Here is a 14,694-nt window from a genome sequence, read left to right on the forward strand (position 1 = left end):
GTACCATTTTGCCCATATCAAATTGTTCTCTTAATCTAAATATTTCACCAGGAATTTCTGTAAATGCTTTTAAAAAAACCTCCCCAAACCCCCAAGGAAACAAAAAAAATCAAAGCTGTAGAGTGGTGTAGTGTACACATGGTCACAGACCTCATGGCAAACTCTGTCCAAGAGGGATCTAATTCAGGGCAGTGTGTTGCCTGTTCTAAGGCTCAGGCCAGTACAGTTAGAGGATTAAAAATCCATACCTGAAAGAAAATTGAGGGGGTTTTTTTTACATTATATTTTCTGATGGAATTATTATCAATACCAGTTTAGGTTGCTGAAAAGTTTGAAATGTTATTATTAAAAGAAATTTTGAATATACTCAGTATACTGCAAGCATATTCTCTACATATGTGTTATGCTTCCATGTAAATTAAATCATTTATCTTCTCAGTGTGTAATGTCTGAAAAACTCTCCTTATTAAAACACAGATGAAATTAAGGATAGAAACTGAGATTTCGTCAATTGTATATTGATGCTTTCTATCTTTTAAAAGGCACTAGGTAGGTTCTGATTATTCTGTATTCTCTATATATTCTATACTGTACAACTCTTGTTTATTTGTGGTAATCTGACTTAATAGCATGCAGGTAATAGCCTAACTGAGAAGCTAATATGTCTGGTAACAAGTTAGTAATACAATAATCCCCATGTTGTCAGCAAATAATTTTTCCCTTCCCACATTTTCCATTCCTTTTGTAGTCTCCACTTAAATAGGAATGAACTCTTAGGTGGAATCATCTCAATTTTAGCAGTTTTTGAAGTAAGAGTATTGACTAAAAATAAGTTTATGTAGGACAGCACACATCATATAGTCAGCTGAAAAGGGGGGGGAGTCACTACTGCCACCTTCTTTATACACTGGAGTGGTTTTCCCCCCCCTTTTTTTAATTGAAAAAGTTGAGGAAGCAACTAGAAACATTAAAGAGAAAAAGGTTAGTACATTTAGTCAGACAGCATTGAAGCTGTGTTCCAAGTCATTTGCAGTCTTATTCTTGTGTGCATTAGTACCCTCAATTACCCCATGCTAAGCTGTCTGTGGACAGCTCCCAATGGAGCACTTTTTACCTTTAGAATCTGTTCAGTAGCTTTTTACATCTAAGTATTAATCTGCTATATTTGGCCCATCTCTTCCTTTGGTTTTAGTTCTAGTCAAGGCCGTCGTCCTTTAAAAACAGTTGCTTCAAATATCATTTTCATTTTTGTAAAATTGTCTTCAACAATTTCATTAGTAATTCATAAATAACTGAATGACAACTTTAGCCTCACAGTTGGTGCAACAAAATTTCTTAGAGAAAAACATAAATATTACAGATACACACAAAGGTGTGGAGAATAGTGTAACTAAAAAAAGTAATTATGGAAATTATTGCGAAATAGTGAGAGGTTTTTTTCAACTCATGTCTGTCTTCAACAGTAATTGAAAAAACCCCTATCTTTTACTGCAAAAAAGTCCTCTTTTTTCCCATAGTGGTCATAGCAGTGGGGGAGCAGTGAGGATGACTTTTCTTTCCGGAATAATTACTCATCCTAGCGTGCTGGGAATTTACATTTTCTTCTCAGCTCTCCTGAAGACAATATGCTTCTATATATTACAAAGTAGTTTAATTGCAAGTAACTGAGTTCATTCACTAATGCGCAAAGTTCTATATGTGATTTCTGTTTCGGACTCTATTCTAAATCACAGTGAGTGAAAATCAGTTTTAAGCCTGTGCTGCTTGAATCTGTCATCCTTAAACTCAATTAAGTTGTATGCTGAAAGAACAGGTATGTTACAGCTATGAATGACCAGTATAATGAGCAGTATAACTGCTAAAAATTTAGGTTGGATTCTACCTTATACCTGATGAATATACATGCAAGCTCTTCAGGACAGTGGTGGGTCTTGTGGGCTAAAACATAAGCATAACCCCTTAGATTGGGGTTTGAAAAAACAATTTAGTGGTTAGTTGTATTTATAACACTTCCTATAAGTAGAGAATGCAACATATTTAGTGGTGGTCAGATACACTGATAGCAGGATCCATAAAGAAATTTCACTAGATAAATAAGCAGATATAGTGAACTTTCCAAATCATTTTGGTGAAAAATAAGAATAGCTTTTTAGCCAAAAGTAGACACTGCTGATAACACTCCACGCTTTTGTGGGAATGTTGGAGGGGCTAATCTAGTAGGACAAAGGTCTACTGGTGAAAATCTAAGGAATTCCTGGAACAAAGAGTAATTATCCAAAAGAGAAAGCAGGACTACTCCATTGTTGTGGCCTCCACCTTTGCCAGGGTCTGCAGGCAGGCCATCCATGTAGCTTGTGCAGTATTAAGATGTGCCACCTTACCTTGAAAGACTCACCAATAATGCACATTAAAAGTGTCAGTATTTAAGATTACGAGGAGAATTTAAGAAGAATGTAAAGGAGCAGATAATTGTTCTAAATTAAGTTCTTCTGAATTAGGTCATCTGAGATGATTGTCAGTATAATGCCACTGTTATAGTAAATTAATGAAGCTCTCTGGAGTATACACCTTGTTTAAAGGAAAGTAGCAAAGGTTTCACCCAAGAGACATGCACTGAGGGCAAGTACAGTTATGTCAAGAGAACCTTATTCCCAGGCAACCTTAAGACTAGTAAAATACCATACTTAATAAATCTGTGCATATGAATTCTTTTATTGTTTCCTTGTGTTCCTGAAAGTAAGATAACCTTTCTTAGCCTCAGTTTCTGTGACTGCAGAGTAAATAGTTTACATTTTTTTGTTATGTGTGATTAATTAATTCCTGTGAAGCATTTTGCACATCAAAAAAAGATGTTGCTGTCTGTAGAGAGTAGTGACTATTTTGGTAGTAATACAAAGTGGTATTGCTGCAGAAAAAGACTGTCTGGGTTTGTTTTGTTTTCCTCTACTGTCTTGGTGTTGTGAACACAAACTTTCGTGTGGCATTTTATAGAGGGACACTGCACTTGAGTGTCATCTTCTTCCCTGTCCCTTTCCAATACACACAGGCCCCTTGCCGTTGATTCACAGTGTAAAGGCTAAGCAAGGCTGTGGGTCTGCCTGGTTCTTGCTTTTTTTAAAGGGAACAGTCTGCATCCACAAAGCTACCTCTGAATGGAGAGAGCTGCTGCTCTACAGCTTTATTTACTGGGGGCTGAACAGAAGCTCAGCAGTGATCTAACTATTCTATTTAAATACTGAAATCATGTTTTTAAGATGATTCAATTTTCTTTATAAGAATAAAGGGCTGGATTTGTTTAAATAATTTTTAAAAATTGGAATCTATGAGGGTCTGGTGCTCAGACATGTAACTAGAATACACTGCTCGCATTGTTTAAAAAGGTGTAATTTTTAACCCAACCCACTCCACCCCCCTTCTACCTGACACATTAGTTTTAGACTTGGAAAAGAATCCTTTATAAGTGATGCTTCCAACTGACATATTTATTTTGACAATGCTTTGTTGTCAACAGTATCCAAATTACCTTTTCACCATCATGTTGATTGGCAAATGTCTATTTTCAGACTTGCTATGGGTAAAAAGTTGATGGAAGTGCCATTGTGTCCTTTCTTTATAGAAGAAACCCATTAACAATTTATTTTCGTTCTAATCTCACAATTCATAACACTTTCCAGTTTCCTGCTCTATAACCATCTAGCATAAAGTCCATACATCATTACTGTATCATTTCAACTTGATTCCTTATGCTTAGAATGGGTTAATTCAATGGTGTTCAACTTTATAATATAAATCGTTTTAATTCAATAAACAAGGAAAGTAAAAATTTAAAAAATCAGGTCCTGATGGCTTATTGGGAGACCTGAATAAAACCAGAAAATATCTGAATGACAGCTTTCAGATCATTCAAATAATTACTTAGTCCTATGTGCTTCTTAAAAGAATGTTCCTTATTTTCTAAAGTTTTAACCTACACTGATTTAAAATATTAAGAACAACCCATGTAAATCTTTACAGAAAGAAATGGATGAGCTCTATAATGACTCAAACTTGATTCTGTGTGTAGATAGACAATTTTAGAAAATGAGTTTTTGACAGTGCAATGGTAGGCTGTAAACTGATTAACAGATCATATGACTAATACAGCTGAGATGGAATAGAACTCGCATGAGAGAACATAAATCTGCTCCATTTAGCAGATCTCCCTGTGTTTGTAACAGTACAGTTTTTAATTGACTATGGCATTGTCAGAAACTGGGTTTCTGACAAATTGAGTGCTGAATGTGTACCTACTTGTAATACTTTCAATTATCTCTGATAAAAAGCATAAGTTAGACAGTAGGTCAAACATATATATATATATATATCTGGCTGGCTATGAAATCAAGATTATTCTACAGAGAAGCATTAAAGCTTATTTAAAATGAATGGAAATATTCCAGATTCCAGTGATAACTTCATTATTTCTTGATGTTTTTAGGCAGAGACAGGAAACAAGCCTTCTAGCTTGTTTATTCATTCTTGGTCTGAAGTCATTTGAAGAATGTCCAAGTTATCCAAGTGAAGTTTATATAAGAAGGCATTTAAAAATCTATTTCTGTGTGGGCATAGAAGGCAGGCAGTCACACTTAAATCCTATTCAATAAATGGTTACAAACATTCAGTGTAAGAGCTGAATTGTTAACAAGTGTTTCTACACCTAGAAAGATGCCTTTGACATTGAAAAGTGTCCCAGGATGGTTCCTTTCGCTACTAATAATATGTGAAAACCAGGCAGCCTTGGCTGTAGTGAAAGCTGTGCAATATTTTGAGAGATGCCATTTGCACTCCTTGAAAATTGCATGCAGTCACATTGAGCACTCCTTTGCTTCCAAACGTTGCTTGCTCTTAATTCACTCTTAATACTCTGACTTCAGGCATAAGCCTACAAGAAAAAGAAGTGGCAAGGGGTGTGCTGATGATACATTATAAACGTGACTCATATCCAACAGATATTTCAGCTTTTTATAAAATAATAGGTAGTAACTTTGGAAAGGATGAACAATGTTGTTTATTCTTGTTCTGCTTGCTCTTGGTCTGCATTCCAATTTTGTTATAACTGGAAAAGAAATAAGTCTGTTCACATCCTCTGTTCCAGGATTCCAGAAGCCAACCAGGCTTTTAGCAGTTCTCCCTGTGCTTTCCGCAGCATAGTGCATTTTGCTGCTGCAGTGTGAATCAGTGGTTAGTGTTTATTATTGACCATTGCATGAGTTTAACAGTAAGGTCAGTAAAGACAAACCGTGTTATGCAAAGACTAGATCTTGAGGTGTGTGAGTGTTCCATAATCTTTCACACAGTGCCATGCTGTTTGCAGACAAGAAAGACAGTTCATATTCTTTGCGCCTCTGAAGACACCACAGAGCAATTTTTAACCCTTCATATACCATGTATCTAAATAATATTCTGCCAAAGAATTTTTAGCTGCTTTAGAAACCAAAATGGTCATTTTAAGAACTTCTTTGTTGGATTTTTCTGAGCTATTTGTCTTGTTTTTATTCCGCAGCAATGAAACTGGGAGGTGAATGATATGCTGTACAAAAATACATTTACGTGTTTAAAGCGTGTTGACCACATTTCTATAGAATACAAGCTTTTGTTTTATGGAATAGAAGCTTCCAGATACCTCATGAAATCTTAGTCTTCTTTTAGATCAAACAGCTTTCCTGTTATAATGGCACCTGTTTCTGTCCTGCAACTTTTAAATCATATCTGTATATTGGTTTGTGTAGGTTTGATGTTTTCTTTCTGTGACCAGAACAATGTCAAATTTAGTAACCTAGTTGAGAAGGTCCATCAGTTGTCATTAAGATTTTCTACTATTTTCTATGCCTTTTTTGTTTGTGTTTTTTTTTACTTCTTAAAGAAAAGAAACAAAGAAGATATGCTTACTTTTGAGTCCTGGCTTACCAGACCTTGTTAAAGTTTGATATTAAAAGAAAGCATTTATTTCCCAAACCATAGTCATGTGTATAATCCAACATCAAGATAGAACAGTACTTCATGGATACAATACTCACTTGTTATATCTGAATCCAACCTTGGTCCAAAAGATAAAGCAAGAGAGAACTTTCTACTTCTGTTTTACTAGATAGTAACAACTTGCTTCCCTGTCTGTTTTTTGATCACTGCTGTGTATCATATGGATCTAAATTGAAATGTCATTACTCTGAAAGAAAACACAGAGCATTAATACGAATATTTCTGTTAAAGTCAGAGAATTAAAGTGGAGGAAGAAGCCTGTAAATAAGTATAGCTTATTCATTTATGTTAAAAATATTCTCCTAGAACTGTTTTCAGTTTCAATTATTCATGAAAAAATCTGTTCAGACAATTATGGGGAATCGTCTGTGTTTCCATTGTAACCTAGTTAAAACAACATCAGTATTATTGAATGATAAGTTTGCTTGGCAGCCATTGTAACATCATTCCCTCCTTTTTAGACACTTCAAGAAGCCATGAGCAACAGAGGGAGATTTTGCAAGACATACAAAACCCCTTCAGGATTTTGTTTCCAACAAGCAGATGTGTGATTCTTTTCTCTTTTTTTCCTTTTTTTTTTTTGTATTTTTCTGTCAAATTATTCCAGAGCAACAATAGTTTATAATGGATATGGTCCCCACTGATGATGATCCTGTTGGAGATACAAATACTTGTCTGGATCAAAAATGGTGTTTTGTGGAAACAGCTTGAAATAAATTACACTCCATGGTTTCTGCCCTCCTAAAGAGCCTGATCTCATCTTACATATATAAGATCCGCAAAGGAATGTTTACAAAGAAATCGGGAAATAGTACAAAAAGGAAAGAGAGTTGTCAGAGCAAAAAGGAACAAGACTTTACTCAGATTGGACATACAAAGAATCCAAAATTTTCAAATACTTTAAAAAGCACCGTTAAAAAGATTGCCAAGTGCCCATCTGCTCGCAACTTATCAACTGAAGAACAGGAAAGCAATAGAGAATTTTCCCTTTCGCCAACATTCAGTTACAGAGTTGCTATTGCCAATGGACTTCAAAGGCATGTTTTGGTAGCACACACTAATAATGAAGATATAGTTCAAGATCTGTCTTCAAATGATAGCTCGTGTTCTGACTCTTTAAGTGAAATAAAAAGTAATAGCAAGAAGAACGAATACTCATCCCACACAATGCCTGTGAGACGCAACAGGAAAAGCTTGAGCAGCCTCGCACCATCCGATGGAAGCTCAGATGGAGAACGCACTTTGCACACACTGAAACTGGGAGCTTTACGAAAACTAAGGAAATGGAAAAAGAGCCAAGAATGTGTCTCATCGGACTCTGAACTAAGTACATGGAAGAAAACATGGGGATTAAGAAGTAAATCTCTGGACAGAACTGGGCGTCACCAGAAATCAAACACTCTTGAACCTGGCTTTAGTTCGACAGGTTGTATTAGTCAAACCCATGATGTTATGGAAATGATCTTTAAAGAGCTTCAGGGAATAAGTCAAATTGAAACAGAACTCTCTGAATTAAGAGGGCATGTTAATGCTCTGAAACAGTCAATTGATGAAATTTCCAGCAGTGTCGAAGTTGTGCAAAATGAAATCGAACAGTTGCGAACTGGGTTTGTACAGTCCAGAAGAGAAACCCGGGACATCCATGACTACATTAAGCAGATAGGCCATCCAGGAAACAAAGCAAGTCTTAGGTTTCTAAACGTGCCTGAAGAGAGACTGGAAAAAACTGAAAGCATAGTTTACAAAATACTGATAGATAAAATGGGCTTCTCAGAGGCACAAAGCACTATTAAAATTGAATTTGCCCAAAGATTGGGGCAACAAAGAGACTGTCCAAATGCAAAGCCAAGACCCATTCTTGTTTACTTTGAGTCGTCACAACAGAGAGATTTGATTTTAAAAAAGTCTTATAAACTTAAGGGAACTGGCATTGGAATTTCTACAGATATATTTTCCCATGACATAAAAGACAAAAAAGAAAGAGGACTACCTTCTTCTCAGACATATGAAAGTATGGATATGAAACTTTTAACTGTGGAGACAAAATCTAAAATGCATGACTGGGAGTCACCTGACAGTGATAAAGACTTGGAATCAGATATAAATAAGAACAGTTATGCAAAGATATCTAAATCAGCATTTCAAATAAAAACAAGCACTACAAAGGGGATTACTGAGTCCCCAAACACTAAAGACCTTAAAAGAACTGCTGACAATGGCACCTTTTCAAATAGAAGTTATGGCAATCAGTCACCAGAATTTGACAATCTGGAGAAACAATCAAAGGCCTATTATTCAGACATGACTCCTTTGTGGCACTTACAGAATGACTTTGCAACACCAAAGCTTAGCCGTTCAGAGTCAGATTTCTCAAAATTGTGTCAGTCTTACTCTGAGGATTTTTCAGAAAACCAGTATTTTAGCAGAACAAATGGCAGTTCACTGTTGTCTTCCTCTGATCGAGAACTTTGGCAACGAAGGCAAGATGATTCTACAAACTGGTATGGCAGTTCCCAGGAACAGACTTTTGTCCAAGACGTGGAACAGCATCCAGAGCAAAATGAAATAGAAAACATAGAAACTGTTGATAGTGGAGTAAGCAATGGAATGATCTGTGCATCTGGAGACAGAAACCACTATAGTGATACTCAGCTTGCTTTACATGATGATCTTTCCCCGTGGAAAGACTGGAATCAGTTGGAACAAGGGGCAGATTTGGGCCTAGACACATCCACACAGGAAGTTTTTGTGTATGATATGAGCAGCCCTTCAGATCAACAGACGGATTTTGGAAAGGGCCAAGGTTCTGACCTCCAGTATGATACTGAAAGCTATGATTTCACCCTAGATGGTACTTCTCCATCATGTCCAGGCCTTGATAGTGAAACACAAAGTCAGTGGACTGGTCAATATGATGATTATCAGGATACAAATTCTATGTCCTCTTATCAGAATCAAAACAGATTGCCGATGATGTACCGAAGTCAGAGTGAACTACCAAGTGATGATTCAGAAGAAACAGCCCCTAAATCGTGGCATAGCCGGTTGAGCATAGACCTTTCTGATAAGGCTTTCAGCTTTCCTAAATTTGGATCTACACTTCAACGTGCTAAGTCAGCTTTAGAAGTAGTCTGGAATAAAAGTACACAAAGTTTAAGTGGATACGAAGACAGTGGATCATCTTTTATGGGAAGGTTCAGAACTTTATCTCAGTCTACTGCAAACGAGTCAAGTACAACACTCGATTCTGATGTTTATGCTGAGCCTTATTGCTACAAAGCAGAGTATGAGGAAGACTTAATTGAACCGTCTGGTGAGAACGAAACAGACTATGTAGAAGTAATGGAACAGGTGCTTGCTAAACTAGAAAACAGAACTAATAGTAGTGAAACTAGTGAGCAAGTCCAGGAATATGAACTGGAGCAGTCTTTGTATGAAACTCCGTATGCAATGCTGCCAGAGGAGCAATATGACACACAGTTTGACGGCGTGATCAGTGAAGAGATATTAGAAGTTGAAAGCAATGTGGTTCCTGAGGTAGAAATAAGAGAAGATGAAAATCAGAATGTCCCAGAGACAGTTATTGAAATTCCAAAGAAAAAAAGAATACGGCCGTCATTCAAAGAAGCTGCTTTAAAAGCATACAAGAAACAAATGAATGATTTGGAAGAGAAGATTCTTGCTGGAGGTAATAATATTTTAATACTCTTTTAAGTAAAACATTGTTCTCACCAAAGTTGGATGTTAAATTTTGTATAGTACTTAATCCTGCTTCCACTGAATTTGGTGGCAAAAATTCTGCTTCTGTCTGGTTTTACTTGAGGTGAAATAGAAGTCAAAAGTCTAAAATTTCACAAGTTTGTTTTGAAAGAATTTTCTGAACATGTTTAGTCAAACGTGTTTGTAGGTTATTGTGTTGCTTTGAACTTCAGTAATTTCAAAATTAGATTTCACAAGATTTAAATCTTAAAAAAAGAACTAAATGGCACACTGTTCTTGGTTTTCTTATAGATTTATAAATGTATGCATTCAATTTAGAGTGTTCAGACATTACCTTGCTTTCTTTAGCAGTTTTCAAGGCATTGTTGGTTCTATATTCACCCTGGTGAGCACTGCTCTCTATCATCTGGGCAATTTATTAGGTACTTACAACAGGGAAAGTCTAAATTGATTTCATGTTTGTCCTTATTTTAATTCAGTCCTTATTTGTACTCCCAGGAAGCACTCAGATAGGTAGTCAGTCCCCAAAACTGGGAGAGAGAAGGGTGCAGAGGAAAGACAAAAGAGTGTAGATCGTAGCATCCATGTATGAAGAGTAAAGAACTTAACTCACAGAGGGTGTTGACACAGATGTATTGTCAGACTTCAAACCAGACAGACATATATATAACTTTAATACCTCTAATAATACACAAATCTGGTGATGTTCAATATTAACATACACCGTAATGTTAATGTAATAATATTGCATGTGCATTTAATTGGGAGCATAATAATTATGGTAGCTGGCCAGATGGTAATTGTCACCTTGACTGAATCTTTGCTTTCTTTATCTGCCTTGGCAAAGTGATTATCTAATACATTCATTTTAAAGATGAAAAATTATGCCTGTAGCCAAAGATTTTATTTCGTAGTAATGAGCATCCAAAGCGTGAGCTACTATAGAGCTTCTTTGGTACATGAACAGCTACATTTACAATAAACATATAGTCAGCTTGAAAGTCTGTTACACAAGCATTTAAATATTGCTAATGGTAGAGTTTACTTTAAAGTCTACTTCTATATTCAAATAATGACACTAGATCGTATAATTGTACTTTGCAGGTATTTTTCTACAGTAGTGTGTTAGACATTAGATGGTATATATATGAAGAAACAGCTATCAATAATTAATATTTTCATTATTTTTTCCCGATTTTTATGAGGCATGAGAGAGGGGAATCACAGTCACTTTACCTAGTCGTTGTAGTACAATAAGAATATGAAGGTCTGAGGACATAATTGAAGATAGCACACAAGGAAGATCCAAAATATTGAAACTCAAATTGGTTCCACTATTTAAAGTCTGTGCATTTGTGTACATTGTTAGAAAATAGGAACTAACTTTGATGTAACATCTCATGCAATCATTACTATAAACTAGATTCTACTTTTAACCCAGTAGGTGAAAGTCTTTCAGTCTCTTTTTATTTTTTTCCTTCTGAATTGCTGAAGTATTTCTTATATTTACAGAGAATCCATTTGACACCAAGGCCAGGTTATGAAAATACGTTATTGGATGTAGTCTCTGGGCAACGTGTGTCTGCATGGTTATAAGATGTCATACTAGGACCTCCATTTTTGTTTCCACAAATAAAATAATATAAATTATTATAAAGGAGAAAAGGAATACAGCAAGTGGCTAAGGAGAATTTACAGATGAACTGGTACAGCACACTACTTCTCAGCTTATTCTGAAAACAGTATGTGTTGACTCTTGAGTAGCAGTTTTGTTTTCCCTTCACACTCTGTTTTTCATGCCAACAAGGAGGACGTGTTTCAGTCAGGGATTCTGCCTCAGCAGTCACTAACTGGTTTGGTAAGAGTGTATCTTCAGGTCCTCTAGCATATCTGGCAACACTTATTAACAAAAAGTCTTTCGTGTTTTTATATCTAGTGGATGAATATGATATTTTTACATTTATGTCTGCAGAACATTCAACAATTGTTCAGAATTTAAAACTTTCAAAATATCTTTTCTAGCTGGAGCAGCCTACTAAAAGAACATATTGCCTGAAGAACAACTTCTGCTGAGTGGCATGCAGTATTATTGGAACCAAATATTCCCTTATTTTACCTTCAGCTTGCTTTTACTGAACTGGATAACTGGTATTATAGACAGTCTATTCACAGATAATGAAATCCAGTGGAATCTCCACCCTTGGAGACAGTCAAAAGCCATCTGGGCGTGGTCCTGGGCATTCTGCTCTAGGTGGCCCTATTTGAGCAGGGTTCTTAGACAAGGCCTCCAGAGTTCCTTTCCAGCCTCAGCTGTTCTGTGATAAGGAAATGCAGTTTTGAACCCTTTGTATGCAGCCTTTGAAGAAGGATATGTTCTTAATGTCAGTTTGTCCACTAATACAAAATATATTAATCTTCTGTTTATTACTTGAATTGCACATTATTGTGGGAAAGAACATCTTATAAATCAGTTCTTAGAGGAGTTCTACAAAATTCACAGCATGTACAGTTTGTAACTTCTAAGTTATCACAACCTGCCCCCTCTTCTTTATGTGTGAATTCATGCATGTCCAAATACCTAGTTTATCATTAAGTAAATAGTAGTTTGGCTATAGTAGCTTAAGTATTTGAGCAAATAGTAGTTTGAGGTTTTTTATCTTCATTTTAATATTTGCAGGAGCAATAATAACTTTCAAGAAAAGTGACTAATAGACACTCTAGGGTTTACATGACTTTTATGAATGGGTTTATTTTTTTTTTACTCTGTTATCCCATAACTCATTCACAGTCAGCTTCCCAATTCTTACTTTTGGATGGAAAAGTACTTTCAAGAAAACAAGTTCTTTGAATTAATCTTCATTATATATCCAAAACATAATCTGTTCTTTATTGAATTGTTTCATCCCTCTATGTAGGCAGGAGCGGGTAAACAACAATCTGGCCAAGCAGAGTTATAACCTTAAAATACAGCAGTGTTAGTTCTCCAATTTAATACAAAGGAGGGGTTTAGTGTGATATGATTTTCATTCTAGTAATGCATGAGGTAAGGTCAATGAAGCTTTGGTACATAAATAATTTATTAGTGCACAAGAACCCCATCAGACAGTTCTATTCTCTGTCTCTAGCTGGTGAGAAAAAATACACTGTGGGCTGATTGCTTATGTGTTATTTATTACAAGATACTTTCAGAAACATACTGGGGTGACTAATGTGTAATATGAATGAGAGGAGACATGAGTGGTACGTGAGTAATCCTCAGATTTAAAGTTCTGTAAGGATATAGAGACACTGTGATGACAGGTGTGTATTAATAGAAGGATTGATGGCTTGAAAAATATCAAAGAAATGCTAGCCAGTGGTTTGCTTCTTTGTACATCGTAATCAAGAATAACTTACCCTTTTATTCATTGTTCCACTCCTCACTTGTTTTTTTTCTAGCTTTCTTCTTCCCTAGTGTCTTCTTTTATTCCACCCATCTTATTATCTTTTACAGGTGCCTTAGAATAAGCATCATTTTCTCTGCTGACAAAACTATCTCTCTGGATAAGATTTCAGAGTTGCATGCCTTCTTCTGAGTTGTTTTTAATGGTAACTTAGTCTCTTTCTATGAATGGTAGTTTGTGAGCAATAACTTCTTCATCTCGTTGAGGAAGATCTTGGTGATCATTTGATATATCAGATTTTAAAAATCAGGCAGATTTTTAAAAGCCTTTGGTCTGAATTTTCAACCACAGAGTAACCCATAGATTGCTTCTGGTGTCAAGGTGAGTGAACTCATCTTGCTCTGTACATACAGACAGTGGCCAGGCACAGGACAGGGCCCAGTGATTGGAATTGCCTCTCTAGCACTGGGTGAAAGTGTTTCTAGTGTTTTATAGGAAGCATTTGTATTACATTTAATGATGTCTGACTGGAGAACAGAACTTAGAGATCAAATATGTCAATACTGTTATCTTGCTAACATCTGAAACCAAAGGAACCAGTAATATATTACCTCACTACCCTTGTGGTGTGGTCATTTTGTTCTATATTAAGAAAAGGTGCCAGTAAAATAAGTAAGCTTATTTCAATGCATATCTCAATCTCTGTTTATTCAAACTATGTCTGGATTTTTTTTAACAAATATACATTTTCTTATTTTGACACCTTTTCTGGCTTTTTTAATAATAACTGTTTGCTAGAACTGCCTGAGTTAGCTGTATTTTCCCAAGGAGTATAGGCTTTAGAAGTTAATCTGATCTTGTCTTGTGGCACTCAAGACTTATGTATCCTTTATGTCTTACCTCCATCATGTTTGTTTTTAATACACTTGCATAGGTACCCAGATACTGGTAACTGATAGCGAGTAGTAACTAATAGTTAATAGTATTGTACTGGTTTTGTTATGTGAATATAAATCTTGAATTCGGACTTGATCAGTGCTGTGGTCCAAATGAAAATCAATTTATCTGGTATTGTTTAGTGAACAAATCAGTAATTTTATAGCCATTCAGGTGGAAACAGGATAGATAAAACCATTATCTTGGTCATGGAAATTCCATATTTGTTGGTGGCCTGTTACAAGTTAAATTGCTTTTAGATATTAAAGAGTTCTTCTACACACAGTCTACATAAACTGTGTTGGGAAGTGGGCTTTAAGAAAGGACTACTGTGTGTACAAAGAAAAATGGAAAGCAGATGTATGTGCCATCTTATTTTTTAATTGCTTGAGGTAATTATGTCGACTGATTAACATCTTGCGAGTTGTGTTCGGGTTTGTGGGGTTTTTTTCGTTGAAAATAAAGTTCCTTCTCAGGATGCTGGTGCAGGCTGGGGAAGGGAAGGATGTCTAGACAGATGATAGAATTCTAGTGTATAAGATACTGCAGCAATTAATAAAGATAGGACAAGTATATTTGCATGTATTGTGCTAAAATGAGCTGCTTATTCCTTCACTGACCAGTAGTAACAGCTACT

At 35.8% G+C, this 14,694-nt stretch overlaps 2 protein-coding genes across 3 annotated transcripts in view; both read left to right on the forward strand.

Annotated features, from left to right (window-relative positions):
- Nucleotides 1-6,581, forward strand: part of LOC113996163 (protein unc-13 homolog A-like) — a 43,195-nt gene extending 36,614 nt beyond the window's left edge. The window contains exon 8 of the mRNA XM_039390037.1: nt 6,480-6,581. Within this exon, the coding sequence (XP_039245971.1) occupies nt 6,480-6,569 (90 nt within the window). The 3' untranslated portion in view covers nt 6,570-6,581. The remainder of the gene's footprint in view (nt 1-6,479) is intronic.
- Nucleotides 6,582-6,613: 32 nt separating this feature from the next.
- Nucleotides 6,614-14,694, forward strand: part of UNC13C (unc-13 homolog C) — a 133,749-nt gene continuing 125,668 nt past the window's right edge. Inside the window, exon 1 of one of the 2 annotated variants that reach the window (XM_027736886.2) lies at nt 6,614-9,706. In XM_027736886.2, coding sequence (XP_027592687.1) covers nt 6,745-9,706 — 2,962 coding nt within the window. In that variant the 5' untranslated portion in view covers nt 6,614-6,744. The remainder of the gene's footprint in view (nt 9,707-14,694) is intronic. The other variant, XM_027736887.2, reaches the window with a different exon arrangement.

Source organism: Pipra filicauda, unplaced genomic scaffold, assembly GCF_003945595.2.
Source record: "Pipra filicauda isolate LSUMZ 115617 unplaced genomic scaffold, ASM394559v2 scaffold7_size6619720_pilon, whole genome shotgun sequence".
NCBI lineage: Eukaryota > Metazoa > Chordata > Aves > Passeriformes > Pipridae > Pipra > Pipra filicauda.